The sequence below is a fragment of the Nicotiana tabacum genome, chromosome 5 (assembly GCF_000715075.1).
Source record: "Nicotiana tabacum cultivar K326 chromosome 5, ASM71507v2, whole genome shotgun sequence".
In the NCBI taxonomy this organism is placed as follows: domain Eukaryota; kingdom Viridiplantae; phylum Streptophyta; class Magnoliopsida; order Solanales; family Solanaceae; genus Nicotiana; species Nicotiana tabacum.
Window position 1 is genome coordinate 7,668,476 of NC_134084.1, and position 23,784 is coordinate 7,692,259.

Consider the following 23,784-nt stretch of genomic DNA (forward strand, 5'->3'; position numbering starts at 1 on the left):
TCAAGCTTGATGTGTGTCTCACTAGCTACTTCCTTCCCTTTCCCAATACTCACAGTCCTATGTTCTGATTTGTGTCCCTCAATGGTTTCCTCTAGGTCAGTGATTATTACTAAAAAGTCATCCCTCTCTTGTTTAGTAGCTGCAATTTTCTCTTCTAGAGTGTATTTTTCATTAATAAATCCTTCTATGATTTCCTTCAAATCAACAACCACTACCATCAAGTCATCTCTCTCATTTTCTACACTATTTATTTTTTCACTCAAAACTTTCTTTTCTTTTTCAAGATTAGCTATGATCTCATTTAGATCCACTATACAGACCACCAGATCATCTCTAGATTGTTCAGCATTTCCTAGCTCTATGATCAAGATCTCCTTATCATTATCAAGGCTATAATATGCATCAATTAGAACATTTGCTAATGACCTTAACTTCTTAGAAGAGTAGGATTTTAGATTTCTCTGAACATCCCTGAAATTTACCTCATCATTTTCATCCTTTTCATCATCGTCAGACTGAGCCATCAGCGCAAACAGTGAATCATATTTCATTGCTTCAGTTTCCACTGCCATCATGGAGCTATTTTATGCATCTGGTTCCCTTTCTGATTCATTGGAGGAGTCTCCCCAAGCAGCAAGAGCCTGCTTCACAATATTGTCAGCTACAATTTGTCGACTAAATCGTTTGTCTGGAACCGAGTACTTTTTGCTGCTTTATCAGGGTTTTGTTTGTATTGCTCCTATTTCAGAAGTGGACAGTCTTTGATGAAATGCCCTGGCTTTCCGCACCTGTGATAGAGATAATTATTCCTTGACTTACTTGAATTGCCTCTCTTTGGTATACCTCCATTTCTTCGAACCATCTTTTGAAACCTTTTAGTAAGATAGGCCATATCACTATCTTCTTCACTCGAGTCACTGTTTTCAGCCTTGAGCACTAGGTTCTTTTCCTTCTTTGGCTCTCTTCTATTACTGTCTTTCTTTCTTTTCATCTCGTATATCTTCAGATTACCAATCAGCTCATCCATGGTTAGAGTTTGTAGATCTTTAGCTTCAGTGATGGCATTCACCTTACTCTCCCAAGAACTAGGTAGAACATTGAGAATTTTCCTAACAAGCTTGTTTCTGGGAATAACATCTCCAAGTGAATGAAGCTTATTTATGATGGATTGAATCTAGTGTGCATATCCTGTATAGACTCATCATCCTTCATCCTGAAGAGCTCGTACTCAGTGATGAGCATGTCAATCTTGGACTGTTTAACCTGAGTAGTTCCTTCGTGTGAGGTTTTCAATGCTTCCCATATTTCTTTGCCAGAATCACAAGCTGAGACTCTGTTGTACTCATCAGGTCCTATACCATATACCAAGATTTTCTTGGCACGATAGTTCTTTTCTACGGCTTTCCTGTCAATATCGATGTACTCCTTTCTGTCTTTCGGCACCATTGGTCCAGTTTCTCTAAGCTTCTTCATAGGAACATTTGGACCATCACAGATGATGTCCCATAGTTCTGAGTCTTCGGCCATTATAAAATCATGCATACGAGTCTTCCACCAGCCGTACTACTGACCATTGAATCTAGGAGGTCTGTAGGTTGATTGTCCTTCCTCAAAGTTGGGTGGAGCAGCCATTGAGATCTTTTCTAGGTGTTAACCTTTTAGAAAGAACCTGCTCTGATACCAATTGTTAGTTTATATGAGTCCACCAAACTATAGAGTACCTGATCCTCTATGAGTTTCCACTGAGAATACTTATGAAGCAGTAAGTAAACGAGATACATGATTTTTACGTGGAAATATCCCACTCAAGAGGACAAAAGCCACGATCTACACTTGTAGGCTTTCAACTTCACTAACATCACTATTACAAGCCACTTTATAATAACTCTATTACAAAGACTTCAACTTAACTAACTTGTGATACTCTTACCACAAGCCACTTTGTCACTCTCTATTTACAAAGACTTTAACTTATGACTAACTCCAGTCACAACACAAACTTAGAGGGTTTGTGATTTTGGGTTTCCTAAAATACAGCTTCTAAGAAAGCAAGATAGGAGTTACTGTCACGCCCTGAACCTGGGCCAGGACGTAACACGACACTCGGTGCCTGAATACATGTGACCGAGCGAACCAACTGGCTGGCTGAATCAACATGTGGTATCATAACATACTGAATGCGGAAGATAAACTAACACATGCTGATATACCGAAAGTCTTGATGATATAAATCAAAGTGCGAAAATACTAATACAATTCTGAAACATATTTGTAACCAACATAGCTTAATATGAAAGCCTGTGACTCTGTCTAACTGTTACTCTAGTCTATGAAGCCTCTATTTGAGTACTGAAAACACTGACTGTATGTGAATACTGAAGACTGTAGCAATGATAATGCCCTGAAAGAACTGGGGATCACCAAATAGTTGGTACGAGAATCCTAGCGGTTTGAATCATCAACCTGTAAATCATTACCTGCATCGCGAGATGCAGGCCCCGGGCAAAAGGGACGTCAGTACATTTGAATTGTACTGGTATGTAAAATAGCTGAACAAAAGAACTGTCAACACTGAAACTGAAACTGAACTGCTAGTTGATAAACTGATAATTGAATAAGGAAGTAAGGATGTGAATACTCCCTCTTCTGAATGATGAACATATATATATATATATATATATATATATATATATATATATATATATATATATATATATATATATATATATATATATATATATATATATATATATATATATATATATATATATATATATATATATATATATATATATATATATATATATATATATATATATATATATATATATATATATATATATATATATATATATATATATATATATATATATATATATATATATATATATATATGTGTGTGTGAGTATACGTATACATAACTGCGACCTCAGGTCCAAAATGCATAAAGCATAACTGCGGCCTCAGGCCCAAATGCAGGTGTTCAACATTCAGGAATTTAAATCAGGAACTGAGAATCATACTGTAATATGTGATACTGAAATAATGAGCCATACCGACTTACATGATACTGGTATAGTGAATAGGATTAAACTGAGATGAGTATTCATAATAAGTTGATTTGTCATAACTGAAACTCATAGAATATCGAATGATTATGAAACTATGTCATCTAGAGAATATAAGTTCTACTTCTATTCATGGAACCAAGGCATAATTACTTTCTGAGGAAACTAGTAATGTTCATGATGAATGGGACGTAGGGAGAATCATAGATATTCCCAAACGTAAAGAGTTAGCCTTACATACCTCAATTTGCCCCTTAGTGATACTACAATGATCCACACTACTAAGAACCTTCAATCTACAACAACAACATCCAATGGAACCCAATATTAGTAATAAATTCCATAACTTATGCCATTTAGGCATATTATCAAACACCTTGTAGGCATAGATATTTACACCTCATAACTATAGTGTTGGTTCATCCAACTATCACCATTAACCAACAATTTATTCCACCATCATTCCTAACAAATTTATAACTTCCAACAACATATGTATGACCATCCATTCACACCCAACCAACAAATCCTATCAAATAATCACCTTTAAATCCCTACCATGGTCATACATTTAAATTGGGAATTTATGACTTCCAATCACTATACCATAAGTTGTAATACTTGATTCATACTCATAATTCCATAATAACACCATATATGTAAGTCTAAGGGTGTAGGATTACCTCTTGTAGACCAAGTATTGAAAGACAACTTTTGGGGTGTTCTTGAGATTTTGAAGAAATCCTATGAAACCCAATCAAAATCATGTTGTAACTAGTGATTGAGAAGTGAAATCACCATGATAACACACTTAAAAACTCACCTTAGGTGTGTAATTGGATGCCTTGGTCGAGTTGGGTGTATAGAGGAAGCCCTAAGCTTGATAAATGACTCAATTTCTCTTATTTCCGGTCTTTAAGATATTTAAAACCTTCCAGACGCGCGAGCTCGTGCGCCTGTTCGCGCGCGGGAGGCAGAATACTCAGCAAAAACGCGCGACTTCGCGCTCCTGTTCGCGCTAGTGACACCTGCCCAGTAAAATGGTCATAACTTTCTGTATACACCTCCAAATGACAAACGGTTTATTGTGTTAGAAACTAGACTCAAAGGGCTTTAATTTGATAGGTTGTGCATCACACAACTCATTGTATCCAGGTAGATATGCTCGCCCAAAGTGAGGTCTTGTGCATACTCATTTGCAAATTTTCAGCTATAATGAAAATTTTCAACTTGGCTTGGACTTAAGCCTCTCCTTAGACCCCAAATCACCTATAATATGCCTCGTACACTTATTATCATAACCACTCAATTACCATCACGCTAATACTCGTTTAATGCATCCACAACCGATTCAAATTATGGGGTGTTACATTATCTCCCCCTTGGGATCATTCGTCCTCGAATGATGGTCATGGCTGCAACTACGGCTATCTATGGTCATTAAATGGGGTGTTATGGAGATATGAGAATACTGAAATATTATGAATACATGATTACTGACCTGTTGAGATACTGAACTGAACTGCATTGACTAAATATTGATCTGCCATGAATACGTGAATACTGAACTAACATGGATATCTGAATATTGAACTGGCACGAATATTTGAGAATTGAACTAACATCAATATCAAAGTACTAAGCTGGCATGAATATCTAAGTATTGGACTGACATGAGTAGGTGAGTATTGAACGGACTTGAATATCTGAGTATTGAACTGACATAAGTATCTGAGTACTGAACTGACATGAGTATTTGAGTGCTGGAAACTTGAATGTTATAATGTTACACGCGAAATACTGGTTGTACCACCACTAATTCTGGTGACAACTCCAACTCATAAGCTAATTGACCGATCCTTTGAAAGATTCTATATGGCCCAATATAGTAGGGACTATGCTTTCCCTTCTTCTCAAATCTCATAATGTCTTTTATAGGCAAAATTTTCAAAAACACCCAATCATCAACTTGAAACTCTAGGTCTCTATGCCGCACGCTTGAATAGGACATTTTGGTGGCTCTGAGTTTTCTTCAAACGCTCTTGAATCAACTTAACTTTCTCTATAGTCTGATAGACCAAATAAGGTCCTAATAACTCCACTTCTCCAACTTCGAACCAACCAATTGGTGATCTACACCTTCCCCCACACATAGCTTTGTACGATGCCATCTTGATACTAGAATGGTAGGTTATTATTAGCAAGGCCAATAAGAGGTATGTGATCATCCCAATTACTTTTATCATCAAGGAAATATCCTCAATTGTTTGAACAATGCGCTCTGCCTAGCCATCTTTTTTTTAGGATGAAAAACGTGTGCCTAATCATTTCTGAAAGAACTTCTAAAAGTTCATTTTAAACTGAGCACCACAGTCCCAAATGACGGACCACGGAGTCCCATGTAATTAGACGATTTCCTGAATGTATAACTTGGTATAATCTTCTGTTGAATCTGTAGTCTTTACTGGCAAGAAATATGCTGACTTGGTAAGTCGATTTACAATCATCCAATCAAATCATGCTTTTAAAATGAGAAAGATAATCCCGTTTATAAATTTCATATTTACCATCTCCACACAAAATATGTGTATTCGGTGATAAAACACTAGACTTTCTACTGCTCGACTTTCACTTGCTGACAACTAAGACAATTGGCCGCAAGTGTGCGACGTTCTTTTTCATGTAGTTCATCTAATCAATCTCCTTGGTCATGATGCATATTTGGGGGACCTGGATGGAAATAATACCAGGAATTATAGGCTTCTAACATGATCTTCCCTTTTTAAGTCCATCTATGTTTGGAACACACAATCTTGGTACCTCAAAGTACCATCATCTCCCCTTATTCGAAAGCCATCATCTTATACTTGTGAATCTCCTCTTTCAGCTACAACAAGTAGGGATCATCAAACTATTTCTCCTTCACTTCGCCTACTAAGGGGGAACAAGTCATATTCTAGACAACAACTCTGTCATCTTTTAGAGTCCGAAGTCGAACTCCTATCTTGGCTGGTGAACTTCTTTTACCAAAGTTCTCTTATCTACCGCAATCATGAGTTATACTTCCCACACTTTATCTTCTTAAGAACTTCCTGAAAACACTTATAGAATTGTTGTGAGCTAAGTCTTTAACCAGTACTCCGAAGACTAGAGTCTCGTGCAATGGCACTACCCTCGTGATACATAACTGGGCATGATTCTATAGCTTTCTGTGATCATTTTATCATCAATAACTAAACTCGGTGATCATTCTACTCACTTTGTTTTTCTTACACTTGCTAGACATAATCCGTGTGGTAATTATACAATTTTCCCTTATTACCGAATTGATTTTCTTTTTCATATCCCATGCTACTATTCGAGTTTCAGATCTCCAACTAGACTTATTGAAAATTTTCACATCACCCCTTAGACCACAGGTCTTATACTTGTGGATCCTTCTCATTTTGCTGGGATCCAAATAACTTTCCTTATTCTCTGCAATTCTTTGCACTCTACGTCAATGCCGACTCATCTTCCAACTTACTTCTGAGAAATCTTTCTTACTAGGAAAAATTAAATTATTCACTTAACAGAAAGCTAATGTATTCATAGCTATCATATACAATCTTAATAATTTAACTCTACTCACACTGTCAATCCTGGAGAAACCACATTATGATAATTCCTAAAGGCTATTCTTCTATAGTTTGTGCTCTCACTGCTAGCTAATATTTTTTTTCCCACTGCTACTGTACTTCGAGTTTAACTTAAACTCTTTGGGTTTTAACACACGTTCGGTATTTCAAACTGTCATCCACTCACTAGCGTTAACCTGGCTAAGTGAATCAAATTGTATCCCTACTAGCTCTGCTGAAAGTGCTAATTCACTGTATCAACTTAAAACTTACTTACTCTTCTTTTACTAACCACCTGCTAGCATTATATTTTCTTCTCCTACTTTGAATAACTAAAGTGAAACATAAGGTTACTCCTAAATTCCCTCATCATCTGACCATATTTTTTTTTGTCGCACACTATCATTCTTTTTTAACTATGTACATGGATCACACTTAGGGAAATTCATCTGTCTTAAACAGAATTAGAATATGTAACCCCAAACTTTCTATATAATATAAAATCATTTCATACTATAAACATCCCGGGTAATCATTTAGTCACATAACCTAAGGGGGAATTGCCATATCTTTTATCTTACACCAATAGCTGCTTCTTATAGTAACTTACTAACGTGGTACTTCTAGTTCTGATTTGAATAAATATGAACAACTTAAAATCATTCCCTGAAATTCACTATTGGCTGCTCTTAGTTCTCATTGCATACATCATATCTTCTAGTCATTTGCATGAGTTGTACGAAATCACATCTTTGGTAATAACAAACGTTTCTGACTCCTAGGTATTTTACCCTTAGGCTCTTTTCTGTCAAAAACTATAGTGACCAATGTTGGGGTCTGACATCCAAACTATCATCATCCAACTTGTGGCTCCATTTTCAAGAATTAAAAGAAATTGTTCTCTGAGGTAAAACGCATACGAATACACTACCATGCACAAACTTATCCTTCAAAGTATACCATCATCTGATAAATCACTTCTTGCACCATCCGGTGAGTCTTGGTCTTAATCCAGACCTAAAGTATGCAAAGGTTTCGCTATAATCACTATTACTTACATTTTCTTTTAGCATCCATATGCATCACCGTATACTCACAAGTCTCCAAAAATTTCGATACACTGAAAATCGGATATTTGGTAAACATATAACTGAATACTGGAGTACTAAATAACCATAAACTTGCTAACTGAGAAATTACTGAAAGACTATATAACTGGTAACTAAGGTAAACTGATAACCATAAGACACGATAGCTGCTTTTGTACTTTCTAATAAGGTTATTCTCTAATCTGAAACACTATTCATTGCATCCCACTTTTTTGATATCCTCTAAAGTCTCGTATTTACCAACCTGTACTCCATAATTATACCTCAATGGACAATTATCCTCTCTAGGACTTTAGGTTTCTCCTGCGTGTCGCTTGGGCATCCAATGCATTTGGAATTTGATAGGAAGAAAAGGTTATCTATTGCTCTAAGATTCATGGCACGATCTAGAGTAGAAAGAAATGAGACAATCCTGGATGTCTTGGTAGTTAACCATTTATATGAGTGGCCGGGACATACATTTAAAGGAAACTCCACTGGACACGTCTTCATAGACTCCCTAGGACACTTGAACCGGGCTCTGATACCAAGCTTTGTCACGCCCTGAACCTGGGCCTGGACGTAACACGACACTCGGTGCCTGACTACATATGACTGAGCAAACCAACTGGCTGGCTGAATCAACATGTGGTATCATAACATACTGAATGCGGAAGATAAACTAACACATGTTGATATACCGAAAGTTTGGATGATATAAATCAAAGTGCGAAAATACTAATACAATTCTGAAACATATTTGTAACTAACATAGCTTAATATGAAAGCCTGTGACTCTGTCTAACTGTTACTCTAGTCTATGAAGCCTCTATTTGAGTACTGAAAACACTGACTGTATGTGAATACTGAAGACTGTAGCAATGATAATGCCCTGAAAGAACTAGGGATCACCAAATAGTTGGTACGAGAATCCTAGCGCTCTGAATCATCAACCTGTAAATCATTACCTGCATCGCGAGATGCAGGCCCCGGGCAAAAGGGACGTCAGTACATTTGAATTGTACTGGTATGTAAAATAGCTGAACAAAAGAACTGTCAACACTGAAACTGAAACTAAACTGCTAACTGATAAACTGATAACTGAACAAGGAAGTAAGGATGTGAATACTCCCTCTTCTGAATGATGAACAACCTGTTTATCTGGACATTAAATTGCGGCCTCAGGCCCAATATGTATATATATGTATATATATATGTAAATATATGTGCACAACTGCGGCCTCGGGCCCAAGTATACATATACATAACTGCGACCTCAGGTCCAAAATGCATAAAGCATAAACTGCGGCCTCAGGCCCAAATGCAGGTGTTCAACATTCAGGAATTTAAATCAGGAACTGAGAATCATACTGTAATATGTGATACTGAAATAATGAGCCATACCGACTTACATGATACTGGTATAGTGAATAGGATTAAACTGAGATGAGTATTCATAATAAGTTGATTTGTCATAACTGAAACTCATAGAATATCGAATGATTATGAAACTATGTCATCTAGAGAATATAAGTTCTACTTCTATTCATGGAACCAAGGCATAATTACTTTCTGAGGAAACTAGTAATGTTCATGATGAATGGGACGTAGGGAGAATCATAGATATTCCCAAACGTAAAGAGTTAGCCTTACATACCTCAATTTGCCCCTTAGTGATACTACAATGATCCACACTACTAAGAACCTTCAATCTACAACAACAACATCCAATGGAACCCAATATTAGTAATAAATTCCATAACTTATGCCATTTAGGCATATTATCAAACACCATGTAGGCATAGATATTTACACCTCATAACTATAGTGTTGGTTCATCCAATTATCACCATTAACCAACAATTTATTCCACCATCATTCCTAACAAATTTATAACTTCCAACAACATATGTATGACCATCCATTCACACCCAACCAACAAATCCTATCAAATAATCACCTTTAAATCCCTACCATGGTCATGCATTTAAATTGGGAATTTATGACTTCCAATCACCATACCATAAGTTGTAATACTTGATTCATACTCATAATTCCATAATAACACCATATATGTAAGTCTAAGGGTGTAGGATTACCTCTTGTAGACCAAATCTTGAAAGACAACTTTTGGGGTGTTCTTGAGATTTTGAAGAAATCCTATGAAACCCAATCAAAATCATGTTGTAACTAGTGATTGAGAAGTGAAATCACCACAATAACACACTTAAAAACTCACCTTAGGTGTGCAATTGGATGCCTTGGTCGAGTTGGGGGTGTAGAGGAAGCCCTAAGCTTGAGAAATGACTCAATTTCTCTTATTTCCAATCTTTAAGATATTTACAACCTTCCAGACGCGCGAGCTCGTGCGCCTGTTCGCGCGCGGGAGGCAGAATACTCAGCAAAAACGCGCGACTTCGTGCGCGACTTCGCGCTCCTGTTCGCGCTAGTGACACCTGCCCAGTAATATGGTCATAACTTTCTGTATACACCTCCAAATGACGAACGGTTTGTTGAGTTGGAAACTAGACTCAAAGGGATTTAATTTAATAGGTTGTTCATCACACAACACATTGTATCCAGGTAGATATGCACGCCCAAAGTGAGGTCTTGTGCATACTCATTTGCAAATTTTCAGCTATAATGAAAATTTTCAACTTGGCTTGGACTTAAGCCTCTCCTTAGACCCCAAATCACCTATAATATGCCTCGTACACTTATTATCATAACCACTCAATTACCATCACGCTAATACTCATTTAATGCATCCACAACCGATTCAAATTACGGGGTGTTATAGTTACAATGAAGAACAAATAACAAGATTACAACTCAACTACGGATACACATAGACTCATTGTGAAACTGATCCTTTAGTGGAGTTGTCTTCTTGTTCTTGACACTTTTGTGACTTTAATGCTGGATCAACACTTTTAATGCTTGAGAGAATATCTCTAAATGCTCAAGTGAATATCTTGTGCCTTGCACCAAGTTGTTATACTACAAAAAACATCACAATGGTGATATCAATTCATGGTACACGCTTCCCAATGGGAAGTGACTGTTGCACTATCCCAGACAGTCGTTTTCTATAGTTGTGTTCTAGCTGTATAGTTGACTTGTACTTCTGTTAGAGAACACCAAGGGATCAGGTCCCTGTCGTATTCCTATTTGTATAGTTCATTTGCTGGAGTTTAGACTGAACTTCGTTCATTTGAAATGTGTACCAAGTGAGTCAGGTTCTCTATCTGGTTCTTAACAATAAGTTTGTTAGATCATCAAAACATAAGAAGCATAAGTCAAAGACATTGGAAACCCATCACTATCTAAGAAGTCCTGAGCATCCTCTAACTCAGCCCCACTAAATGCTGGAGGCTTGAGCCTCCCAAACTGCTCTGTCCTCTTCTACTCATCGTCACTCATAGGTGGACCCATCTGGTCCTGAGCAACTGAAGTCCCTTAACCACTTGCTCTAGAGTACGGGCGGCGGGAGTCTGGGCACCTCCCATGTTTTGAGAAGTGGCTGGTGTGGCCTGAACTAAAACCATCTGAGCAAGGCTAGTGCATACAGTCAATATTTGGGACAAAGCCTCCTGAAGGCCTGGAATCACAATGGACATAGATGGTGCTTGATCTGCTCCCACCGGCTCAACCACATCTGGTATCTACTCCTGTGCTGGGGCAACTGGTGGTTCCACGAGTCTGCTCTAGCTGTTGTATGAGCTGAACCCCCAAAATCCATAATGTAGGCACGAATCATATCCTCCAATATTTGTAATGGTGCGCTCGGACTAACCGTACGTCTAGGGGTGGAATGTTATACTCAACTCAACCCATGTGCCTAACTCACGTTGTACGGCCCTCTAGAAGTGCTATGTGAACTGAGTACCCGATTTGAAATGATGGACACCGGCACACTGTGAAGACGAACAATCTCACGGATATAGATCTTATCTAACCACTATGAAGAATAGGTAACTATTACTGGAATGAAATGTGCCGACTTGGTCAACCTGTCCATAATGACCCATATTGCATTGAATTTCTTCGAAGTCCGTATGAGCCCAACAATAAAATTCATGGTAATACGCTCCCACTTTCACTCGGGAATCTCAAGCTTCCGAAGCAAACCACCAGGCCTTTGATGCTCGTAATTTACTTGCTGAGAATTCAAACACCGAGACACATATGCAACTATATCATTCTTCTTTCTTCTCTACCAATAATGCTGCCTCATGTCCTGATACATCTTGGCGGCACTCGAATGAATGGAATACCACGAACTATGGGCCTCCTCAAGAATTAACTCACGAAGCCCATCCACATTGAGCACACAAATTCGACCCTGCATCCGCAACACCCCATCATCTTTGATAGCAACCTTCTTGGCACCACCGTGCCGCACCATATCCTTAAGGACAAAAAAATGGGAGTCATCATACCGATGCTATTTGATACACTCATACAAAGAAGACCGAGAGACCGTGCAAGCTAGAACACGACTAGCTCTAAAATATCTAACCTCAAAAACTGATTGGCCAAGACCTGGACATCTAATGCTAGTGGTATCTTACCAACTGGAATATACATAAGGCTACACATACTCACAGACTTTCTACTCAAGTCATCAGCCACCACATTAACCTTACCAGGATGATACAAAATGGTGATATCATAGTCTTTCAACATCTCCAACCACCTCATCTTTCTCAACTTGAGATTATTTTGCTTAAACAAATACTGTAGACTCCGATGATCCGTAAACACCTTACATGACACGCCATAGAGGTAATGCCTCCAAATCTTCAATTCATGAACAATGGCTACCAGCTCTAAGTCATGAATAAGGTAATTCTTCTCATGAACCTTCAACTGCTGCTAGGAATATGCAATTACCCTGCCATCTTGCATCAATATTGCACCGAGCCTAATACAAGATGCATCATAATACACCGTGTAGGATCCTGAATCTTCAACTAATGGTAGCCAGATCTTAGATCAATTTTGAAAACAACTTGGCACCTTTAAGTTGATCAAATAAGTCATCAATCCTTGGCAACATATACTTGTTCTTGATAGCTACCGATAGTCTATTCACTTCCTCATCGAACCATCCTTTTTCTTCACAAACAACGTAGGTGCATCCCAAGGCAAGACACTAAGTCTAATGAATCCCTTATCAAGTAGATATTGCAACTTCTTCTTTAGTTCCTTCAACTTAAGTGGGGCCATACGGTATGGTGGAATGGAAATAGGTTGAATGCTCGGAGCCAAATAAATACAGAAGTGAATATCTCTTTCGGGTGGCATCCCCAGCAGATCTGCAGGATACACCTCTGGAACTCATGCACAATTGGTACCGAATCCATGGAAGGAACCTCTGCACTAGAATCGTGAATATAGGCCAAATAAATTAGATATCCCTTCTCGACCATACGCCGAGCCTTCACATAAGAAATAATCCCTAATAGTAGTGTAGCCAAGAGTCCCTCTCCACTCTAATCGAGGCAACCCTAGCATGGCTAAAGTCACCATCTTGGCATGACAATCTAATACATCATGATAAGGTGACAACCAATCCATGCCCAAAATAACATCAAAGTCTACCATATCAAGAAGTATGAGATTTACCCTAATCTCAAGACTCTCAGTAGTAATCACACACAAGCGATAGACACGTTCTACAATAATAGAATCTCCCACATACATAGACACATATACAGGAGCACTCAAAGAATCACGAGGCACAACTAGATATGAAGCAAAATATGATGATACGTAGAAATAAGTAGAGCCTAGATCAAATAGAACTGAAGCATCTCTATGGCAAACTGGGACAATACCCATGATAACAATGTCATATGACTCGGCCTCAGGCCTAGCTGGGAATGTATAAAAATGGGCCTGGGACTTACCACTTTGACCCCCCTCTCAGACGGCCCCTAGTTGGCTGGACTCCACCTCTAACAGCTTGACCTCTACCTCTAATAGCCTGACCTCTACCTTTTACTGGCTGGGCAGGCGGTGAAGCAACTGGTGCCGTAACCATGACAAGAGAACTTGTTGTGGCATGCTACTCAACAATCTAGGGTAGTATCTGCTGATGTGACTTGTACCACCACACTAAAAACACCCTTCCGACTATTATGGCTACTGAAGCTAAAACTGACCCAAACAGGCTGGATAACCACAATGGTAGCTCTGGATTGGAGGCACACTAAGAAGAGCTAATAATGCACTGTAGGCTAGCTGCCCACGATGAGATACATAAGGACCACGACTACCCAAAGCACCGTGGGATGCCTGAAGTGCTCACTGAAAAGGCCTAGGATGATAGCCTTTACAAAAAGTACCATTGCCTTCAAATGAGGCATCACTGAAACCATCAGACTGAGGAGGCCTCTTATCCGACATCGACCCCTCTCCTGACCACGAACCATCTCGATTCGTCTAGCAATATCTACGGCCCTCTAGAAAGAAATATCATCTCAAGTCTCATTGGCCATCTGTAGCTTGATGCTGAAAGTGAGTTCATCAATGAAGCTCCTCCATCTCTCCCTCTCAATAGGGAGCAAGACAATGGAATGGAGAGCTAGGTGTTGATACTCAATTTTTTTCTATATATTTTTGATATGCAAAATACTTTCAAAATAGCATATATATGAATATATAAGCATGCCAAGGTTTTTATTATTTTTTCCATAATTTTAAGGTTTTAAATTGATTTATTTACTCCCCTTTTATACATAAAATCCCCAATAATTATTTCCAAAAATTATTGTTTTGATAGTTCATCTATTGGATTTCTATATTTATGGCAAAATATAGCTAAGGTAATTTTTATATATTTTTACAATTACATTTAGTATTTTTAAAGCTAAATTGCACATAATTGCAATATTAGCCATTTTAAGATTTAATTATGTTTTATATGCATAAAATTGGATCCTGTATTTTTAAATTGATAATTATGTATTATAAATCATTTTAGCATTTTAAATATTTTTCAAAAATTATCTACTATTTTGTATAAATTAAATAGGGAAAAACTGGCTATTTAAATTATAGCCAAATTGGCTTTCAATTATAGCCAAATCGGACCATAATTTCGAGCCCAATTTTACAATTAAAAAACCCGATCCACACCCTATTAACTCATACCCAAACCTGGAACCCACCTACCCCATTTAATCTCGACCGTTGATCTCTCAGATCAATGGTCCACGTTAGCCCTTTCCCTTTTTAATCAAACGACCCCCAAACCCTACCCCCATTCTCTCGTTTGCATCGCCTCTGAATCCCACCTCTCCCAAATTCTCTCTCAACTCACCCTAACCCTACTCACCATTACCGGCGAGAACCTCCTTCCTATAGTGTTCTCGTGCCTTCTCCGACCACCTCTGGTCTCCTATACTCCATGGCTCTTCGACTTCATGAGTCCTTGAGAAGATATCAAGGAAAGCCAACCTGTTCCAATTTGAAACTCGTTCACTGGCCTATCTCCGGCCATTTTCGTTTGTAAGAAAGGATTTCCTCTTGTTTTTCGTTTGAGTCCATGAGTTTTTAACCGATTTTCTTCGTCTCTACTATTTTCCGAAAACCCTAGTTCACTACTGTTTGATTCTTCTCAGATCTTTATAGATCTGAGGTGATTCGAGTATTATTAAGCGTTTTCCTTTAAAAATCTCTTGTTTTAACTAACTATTTCGATTTTAGTCGCTCTTTTCTAAACTAGGGTTTTTGAAAATCCTTTTCTTCAAAACGCTTTCTGGTTTTATGTGTTTAGTCCCCTGCGTCTATGTGTTTTGATTAATTTTGTTGAGTTCTTCCTTAACCCTAACTAGCCTATACTAAAACCCCCAATTTTTGACACTTTGTTCGGATTCTGTACTTGTCCGTGCTATTTGATACATGCCAATGTTATATGCTTTGATTTACATGATTACTTCTTTGTTAATTAGAATATCTCGTGATTTTACCCTAGTATGCCTCTATTAGGGTTTCAGATTCGATTCTTTCCGTTTATACTTGGCTTAGTTGCTTATTCATGGAAAACCTATATCATTTCCCCTAAATCAGTATTATTTTGAATCTTTATTCACTGATTTGCTATGGTAATACCTATATACTGATTTTCGGTTATTTTCCTATTTCTATGACCTTTGATTATTTCTTGCCTTGTTTACGATTAACTGTGGTACTTGTTGATTCTTATTGATTGTTCTCTTAATTGAATTTTTGTTCATTTACCCTTAGTTACCCACCCCAGACTTAAGTATTTAATTTTCTTTCCTTAATTATATGCCCTACTCTTTATCATTAACTGGTCACCCCTTTACTAGAAGAGAACCTTGCTGATTTTGTGCATGATTGATTATGTAATTTTCCCTAATTATTGAATGATTGATTCTTTACCTTACTTTACTCTGCTCTCAACTACTATATATACTCTCCTATATTCTCACTTCCAAAGACACGAACAATTAGTTTAAAAAACACACACACACCTAAAATTCTCTCTTCTCTCTCTCTCTGCTACTTGTGCTAACTACTTGTCTAGCCGGCTAAAAGCCAAGGCTAGACTGTGGAACTCTACTTGCTTTACTTTCTGCATTTTGCTTCCTTAACTGGTATGTTCCTAGTTCAATTCTGAAACTCAACTCTATGTGCTCCATGTCTATTAATCCATGTCTCCTTCTGCACTAATTTAATGGCTTATGCATTTAATTGCTCTTCTTGTTTACTGCTTTATGCAGCATGCTTAAGTTTGCCTCTCTTGTTCAAGTGTGTACTCTGCATGTCTGGGTATCACTTGTCTTGTTTGATACTCGGCCAACATGTCTACTTTTGTTCTTGTTTATTTCCCTAAACTAGTATGCCATGTTAGTATCATAGACCCCTAATGTACTTGATTAAAACTAAGTGGCATGACTAATCATGTGTAATAAACCCTTGTCCTCAACATGACTACTATCATACCCTGTCTCTATGTCTCATTGCCTATTACTATTCTAAGTTCGAGCATGATTCCCTTGTTAATACTTTGAAGTAGTAGTTTGTGTTCTGGAGGCCCATTAGTTCCTACTTGTTCTTTGTACTTGCTGGTCTGTATACTTCTCTTCTCATCCATGTTTATGTGTTTCTGATTTGAGCTCTCTATGTCCCCAACCCCCTGATCCTTGTCTGTAAAGCTGTTTGTCTTCACTTAGAATCAAGTAATAAATGGCTCTGAATCTGAGCACTCTAAGTTGTCTTTTTGTGATTGTGTGTTTTCTCAAAGTTGCTTCCAAAACTGCTTTCACTCTTAGCATTTTTTAAACTGTGTCTATTCTTGAAAACCTTTTCATTCCTGAAAGTTCTACTTCAACATTGTTTTACTAAGTTCTTTTCAACACTATGATAAGCACTCTCACTCTACTCTTAGACCACTAATTTCTGCCCCTTTTGTGTGAGCCTTGCCTTGGGGCCCTTGAGCTCCCTCTGAACTTGGACACGTAAAAGCTGGCCTTTCCACACTGCACTTACCCTGTCTTGGCTATGAAATTTGGGTGTGAGCACTGCCCGGGATCCCTTGATGTCCTTAGGGAACTCTGACACACCCGCATATGAGAAGGGCTATGAAATAATCTTGGAACTTGAGGTGATTTATTACATAACTCAGGGAGGAAGTCCTAATCAGGTGCTGAAAATTTGGGCCTGTTTTCAGGCTCTCTATAGTGCAACCTTTATTTTTCTTATGTAATTCATTTCAGTATTGGTCTGTAATAATCTGTTGTAAACAAGTATTGGGGTTGGCTAGTGAAAATGGGAGGGTAGTTATGTATGCTATCAATATCAATGGGTAGAAACCGTGTCTTAGGTTTACGTTTCCTATATGTGCATTATCAACCCTTTCAAAGCATGTTATGCATTAGATACCATGTTCTTAGGTTTACTGTTTCAACATCTCATTTGGCATCACTTTATCACTTAGAAATCCTGCTTTAGGCTAAATAACAACATTAATATAAAATGTTGCTCCTGCCCATCTTGAAGTCATACTGTAACTTTTTGGGCATTTAGAAACCATGCTTTAGGAATTCTGCATATTCTGCAATCATTCTGCATTTTTCATATGTGCACGTTAGATACCCTGTTTTTAGGATCTCGTTCAATTACACCTAGTTAAACTACTGATCCATGAAAAAGGACATAAAATAGTCTCTTGTTTGATTATCTTGTTAAAGCGAAACTGGTCATAATCCTGCATGTCTTTGCAACATTTAGAACAACATGCCTTTAGGTAAAATAACTTTTTAACTATTTTCAATAATCCTGGTAACCGCTGCATATTATGTTACGCCTAGTCAAGCCTTACGTAGTAAACTTAAATAAAACCAAAACCGTCTTTGTTATTAGTGTTTAACTGTCAATGTATTAAAATCAGTAGGCAAGCCTGATTTAGACTTCTTTTCTGAGTCATGTAATAAATCTGGTTCTGCTGTTATCACTTAGATACCATGTTCAGGATCTGAACTTAGACCTAAATTGTGTATGAGTCATGTTGTTTATGTGTATTGTGTGTAGAGGTATATCTGAGCCTTTCATTTGTCTTCCATGCTCCCCTTAACTGAAGTCCTACTTGTTTATTATATGTCACCTAGTATTTTGACTTTAAACCTGAGGATCTGCCTAGAACCCCCTTTCTTATAGGATAGGAGTCCTTAATTCCTTCGGGATTGATAGGAAGGGATGAGTAACAACATGAAATAGGGGTCGAGACCAACTCTCGCTTTAATTACCTTCACGGGGCGGGAAAGGGTAGATATGGATATGATGACTGATGCGCGGTGCGTTAGTACCTCGTGTAGCTCCTCTTTGAGGAATATCATATCGGGTATTGCATTGATGTGATCCATATAATAAACAAACCTAGGACACCCCCCTTTATATTCATAAATGTGCTTAGATTGTAATTCTTTTAAACTCTTGCTATTCAAACATCTGTGTTCTTAAACTTAAATCCCCTACTATTTGAGCCATACTTGTTTATTTGCTAATTGTACAAATTCACAAAAACCGTTTGGCTGAGAACCACACTAGTGGATCCTGAGGGGTTCCTAACACCTTTACACCTTTCCCTTGGGATAATTTCAAGCTCTTACCCTGTCTATGGTTACCAAACGGTAGTTATAAATGAACCCTATAGGTGTAGACACCTGATTTTTGACCCTCCCCGAGAATTTTCACATTTTTAGCGTGAATATGTGAAATTGGGTCTAATATAGTCATTTTAACTATTTTTACTTTATTTCGTCGCAAAAGAAAAAATTACTTTATTTTGTCGCAAAAGAAAAAAATTACAAAAATATATATATAAATTTTTAGTTTATGTATTTCTCATAAACTTGAAAAAATACAAAAATTGTACTTTATTTTTGTACTTTATATAATTTCGAAAATGACCAAAAAATATAGTTCTATTAATGTTTTATAGTCATTTTAATTTTGAAAAATACAAAAAAATATTACTTTATATTTTATCTTTATGTTAAAAAACGAAAATTACAAAAATAGTTTTATTAATATTTTGTAGCTATTTTAATCTCGGAAAAATATTAAAAAAATAATAATATAGTTTTGTTTTAAATAATTAGTCTTATTTTAGTAGCTATTTTGCTTACATAATCAGTTGAGCAACGTCGTGTTCCTATTTCTCGGGTCCGGGCAAAAGAATAATATTCGGGTTCAAACTACCCGGTTTTAGGCCTAATTTTCGGACCTAGCCCATAATAAACCGAGTCCATGACACATGGGGAACCCCACCACGCGTGGGGGACACAAACCTTGAACCCCACCACGCGTGGGGCTCCCACCGCGCATGGGGACACAAACCTTGGACCCCTACACACGTGGGGTCCATTTCTTGGCAAAGGCTACAATAATACAAGGATAGATTTTGAAAATGGGGGGACAGACTTGAAAATTTGGTGCACTGTTCACCATCTTCTTCAAAGAAGAAACCAACGAAAACCCTACTGTCCAAAAACCACCCTCGCACCCCCCAGCAACTCACTAAAAACCACCAGCCCGGACTCCCTCCATCATCGTCACTGCCCCCTACTCCCTCACGTCCAAAACGACCACCATCAACCACCCCGTCTCCTCCCAAACTCCATCGCAACCAGTCCGTCACCTTCCCCATCACCCTCCCATCGTGAAACCACCATCACTGCCCGTCGACCACCTGTTGAACCAACAAAACCCATAACCATCGTCCCATCTCCCCGATGCTCCCTCGTCGTCACTTTCCCGTCGAACCCCCTTAACTGGCCGGAAAAACCCAGTAGCCCACTCCCTCACGTTCCAAAACTCCATAACCAGTCGCACCCCCCTTAACGCCTGAAACACCAGCACAACAAACCACCGTGTCCAGCCTCCGTCAAGCAGCGACTGCTGCTGCTTTCCTGGCGTCGTGCGGCCCCGTCGACCCACCGCCGCTACCAGCTCAGTCCTCGACCACTGCCAAAACGACCCCTCAAAAGTAACGAACGTCCAGTAACACACCGGGAAAAACCAGTAGCAGCCATGGTTCATGCTCAGTCCGTTCATGTTCGAGTGTCTAGCGCGAGCTATTCCGTTTGAGTTGTGATGACTGTTTCCATGGTTTCCCGTTTGAAGTCCGTTCGAGTGCCGATGTGAGGTTCCAGTTCGTTGGTCTCGTTGCTTCATTTTGCCGACTATGGCTCCATTTCGGTTTGACGAATGAGTTGTAAACCCCCAACAGTGTTTATCATTAGAGGTTCGTTTTCTAATCTTTGTTTGAGTTGCTATCGGTCCCTATCGAGTCCGAGCTTGAATACATGTTATGTTGAAGATCTTGTTTAAATCTGCCGAGTTTTAGTTTTGTGCTTACGTTATTGCTATCTCAAATTGGCATGCTAGACGAAAGTTGTACAAAAGTTTTCATGTTCGTGACTAGCTTGCCGAATTGGTAGTCGGATTGATTTAATAAGTTCTATCATAATTTTGTTAGTCATTATTCTGTTGTTTACCATACGGGTTAGTTCTAAATGTAAGTTCATGTTTAATTGTAATTCGTCAAGCTTGAGATACTCTTTATTAGACGTGTATCCTACTAGCTTCCATTGTTCGATTAATAAATTAGGATTTCTTTTTAGAGACGAACAAAGTAGAAAATTATAGTCATGCTAAGATTATCCTTTTAATTAAATGAGATGAGCCTCGCCGGATAGATACAGAAATGGCGGGGCCCTCACAAAATATATGTATTAAATACTTAGATTCCGGGACGGGCCGTTTAGCAAATTTCACGGCCATACCCAAAATAATAATACGCTAGTTGCTTTAGGCGCGTATTTAATAATGTTATCTCCTTAAACTCGGGTGCACATTTATGTGACCCAAATCCAAATCTCAACGAAATCGAAATGTGTCTCTAATCACGGGTACATTGATTGTGACGTGGTCTGAGATGCATTTCCATGACGTTGCAAATTCTTTCCTTTTAATAATGAATGAGACGAGCCTCGACAAACAAAAAATGCACAAGCTGTGGGGCCCTCTAAATGTATATATTAAAATACTTAGAATTCGAGGACATGCCGTTTAGCGAATTTTACGGCCTTCCCCAAAATAACAAGACGCTAGTCGCTTTAGGCGCGCCTTTAATAATTTATTTTCCTTAACTCGGGTGCACATTTATGTGACCCAAATCCAAATCTCAACCGAGTCGAGATATGTCAAACAACTACGAGTGCATTGATGTAACGTGGTTCGAGATATGTTTCCACGACGTTGCAATTCTCGTAAAATAATAACAATAATTAAGAAAGCGGTAAAAAGATAAAATTTTGCACATAAGTTCATATTTGTATAAAATCAGATAATCAAGCCGAATATAACAGTTGAGCGACCGTGCTAGAACCACGGAACTCGGGAATGCCTAACACCTTCTCCCGGGTTAACAGAATTCCTTATCCGGATTTCTGGTACGCAGACTGTAATATGGAGTCATTCTTTTCCTCGATTCGGGATTAAAATTGGTGACTTGGGACACCCTAAAATCTCCCAAGTGGCGACTCTGAAATAAATAAACAAATCCCGTTTCGATTGTCCTTTAATTGGAAAAAACTCCTACGCCCCTCGCCGGGCGAAAAAAGGAGGTGTGACAGCTCTGGCGACTCTGCTGGGGAGTAAACCCAGAACCACTGGTTCAGGGTTAGAAATTCGAGCTTATATAAATTGTTATATTTGATTTTATCTGATTTTTACATGTTTAAGCCTAATGTGCTAAATGCTGCTTTTACCGCTTTGATATTATCTGAACTGTATATAAACTGTGCCGAAACCCTTCTCTTCTTACCTCTGGGGATGTGCTTACTGGTTGAGACTCCCTATTCTGTTAGTGTCGTACCCTAAATAAAAGAGGCTCGGAAAGTTTCTAAGCCGGCTGGCCTTTTGGTTCCCGGAAAGGAGCTCCTTCCTCAGCTCGAGTTGTCCGCTCGGGTACACTGTCTAGAACACCGACCCAGGTTTTGAACATAGAATAACGTGACTTCATGCCGGATCCCTAGTAGGAACACTTATTTGCATCACGTTGCATTTGACTTAGGGGACTCAACACAGGGGTTGGGTCCGTCTAGGACAAGCAACCTGAAAATAATGGACCATCTTTTAGCATCCTATGTGCTACATGTTGTATTTATTCAAGGGTGAATGAGTCATTTGGCGGACCAATGATAGTTGCGGACAAATGACACACCTGGTCATGCTGATCACGTTAAATAAGAAAGTTGTCGATTTTTTTTAGATAAGCATGCTATTATGTTAATTAAGCACATGGTGAACATTGTGGAATTCAAGAAGCCTTGGTATTCCATATGTCCCCCACACTTCATTTTTGGGAAAAGCACATGGGGAACATTTATGGAATCCAAGAAGTCTTGGAATTCCCTATGTCCCCCATGCTTCACATGTTGGGAAAAGCACATGGGGAACATTTGCGGAATCCAAGATGTCTTGGAAATCCTTATGTTTCCCATGCCGCATTTTTGAAAAATAATAATAAATATAAAAATACATATAAAAAAAGCATGAAAATTCAAAAGATTTTGTATGTTGTCATCATTTTCCACAGATTAAAAAAAATCGTGAAAAAGAGGAGAAAATAACAGTGTAGAGATGTAGATACTTATTTTTAGAAAAAAAAACCAATGTCCAAGTAGTATCGAAACTCTGCCGAAATTCTGAAAAAAAGAAGAAGGAATGTTTTATGTTTTACGTTAGTTTGTTTGTTTGTTATGAATGAAAAAAAAATAATAGCTTGTTTGTTGTAAAAAAAGAAAAATAGAAAATGGAAAAGGGTCTTCTCAAAAATAGTTTATTTGCCCGAACTACGCGGGTTTGATTCTCACCGGATGTGAGATACGTAGGCAACCCTCATCGGGTCCAACCCCCCATTTTGCTAAAAAGCCAAAAACAAATAAATAAATAAAAAAAAACATGTCATAAATAAGTCGGGTGATGTCCAACCCCACCTTTTGCTAAAAAAAAAAACCAAAAACAAATAAAATATAAAAAAAAAATATGTCAAAATTTCAACTCTATCATAAAGAGGTCGGGTGATGCTGTTTTGTCATAAATAGCCGAATGTTCCCGAAAGGGACGCCGGAAGGCTGACTTTGCATAAACGGCCACTTTTGGGTCATGTTTAAGATTTGGTCCAGTTGACCCACACAGCCTTAAAAATCTTCGTCCCCGAGACGTTGAAAGGCCGTGTTTGCAATATTGAGTTTGCTAATTTGAAAAACGATAAAAAGAGTCATGAATAAGTCAGGTGATGCTGTTTTGTCATAAATAGCCGAATGTTCCCGAAAGGGACGCCGGAAGGTTGACTTTGTATAAGCAACCACCTTTGGGGTCATTGTTTTAGATTTGGTCCAATTGACCCACACAGCCTTAAAAATCTTCGTCCCCGAGGCGCTGAAAGGTCGTGTTTGCAACACCAAG

The 23,784-nt window shown here is 38.3% G+C and overlaps 1 protein-coding gene across 1 annotated transcript; it reads right to left on the reverse strand.

Moving 5' to 3' along the window:
* Positions 1-584: 584 nt before the first annotated feature.
* LOC142180682 (uncharacterized) lies at positions 585-1,527 on the reverse strand. The gene is made up of 3 exons (XM_075252729.1): positions 1,229-1,527; positions 1,070-1,124; positions 585-641 (listed from the first exon to the last, which is right to left on the reverse strand). Exons 1-3 carry the CDS (start codon positions 1,525-1,527, stop codon positions 585-587), a joined length of 411 nt encoding a protein of 136 aa, XP_075108830.1.
* Between the last annotated feature and the right edge of the window lie 22,257 nt (positions 1,528-23,784).

Coding starts and splice junctions, on each gene's coding strand:
- LOC142180682 (XM_075252729.1), bottom strand. CDS start 1,527: ATGGCCGAAGACTCAGAACTATGGGACATCATCTGTGATGGTCCAAAT. Junction 1,125..1,228: donor ATTGACATGCTCATCACTGA/GTACGAGCTCTT, acceptor TGTTATTCCCAG/AAACAAGCTTGTTAGGAAAA. Junction 642..1,069: donor CTAGTTCTTGGGAGAGTAAG/GTGAATGCCATC, acceptor ATTGTGAAGCAG/GCTCTTGCTGCTTGGGGAGA.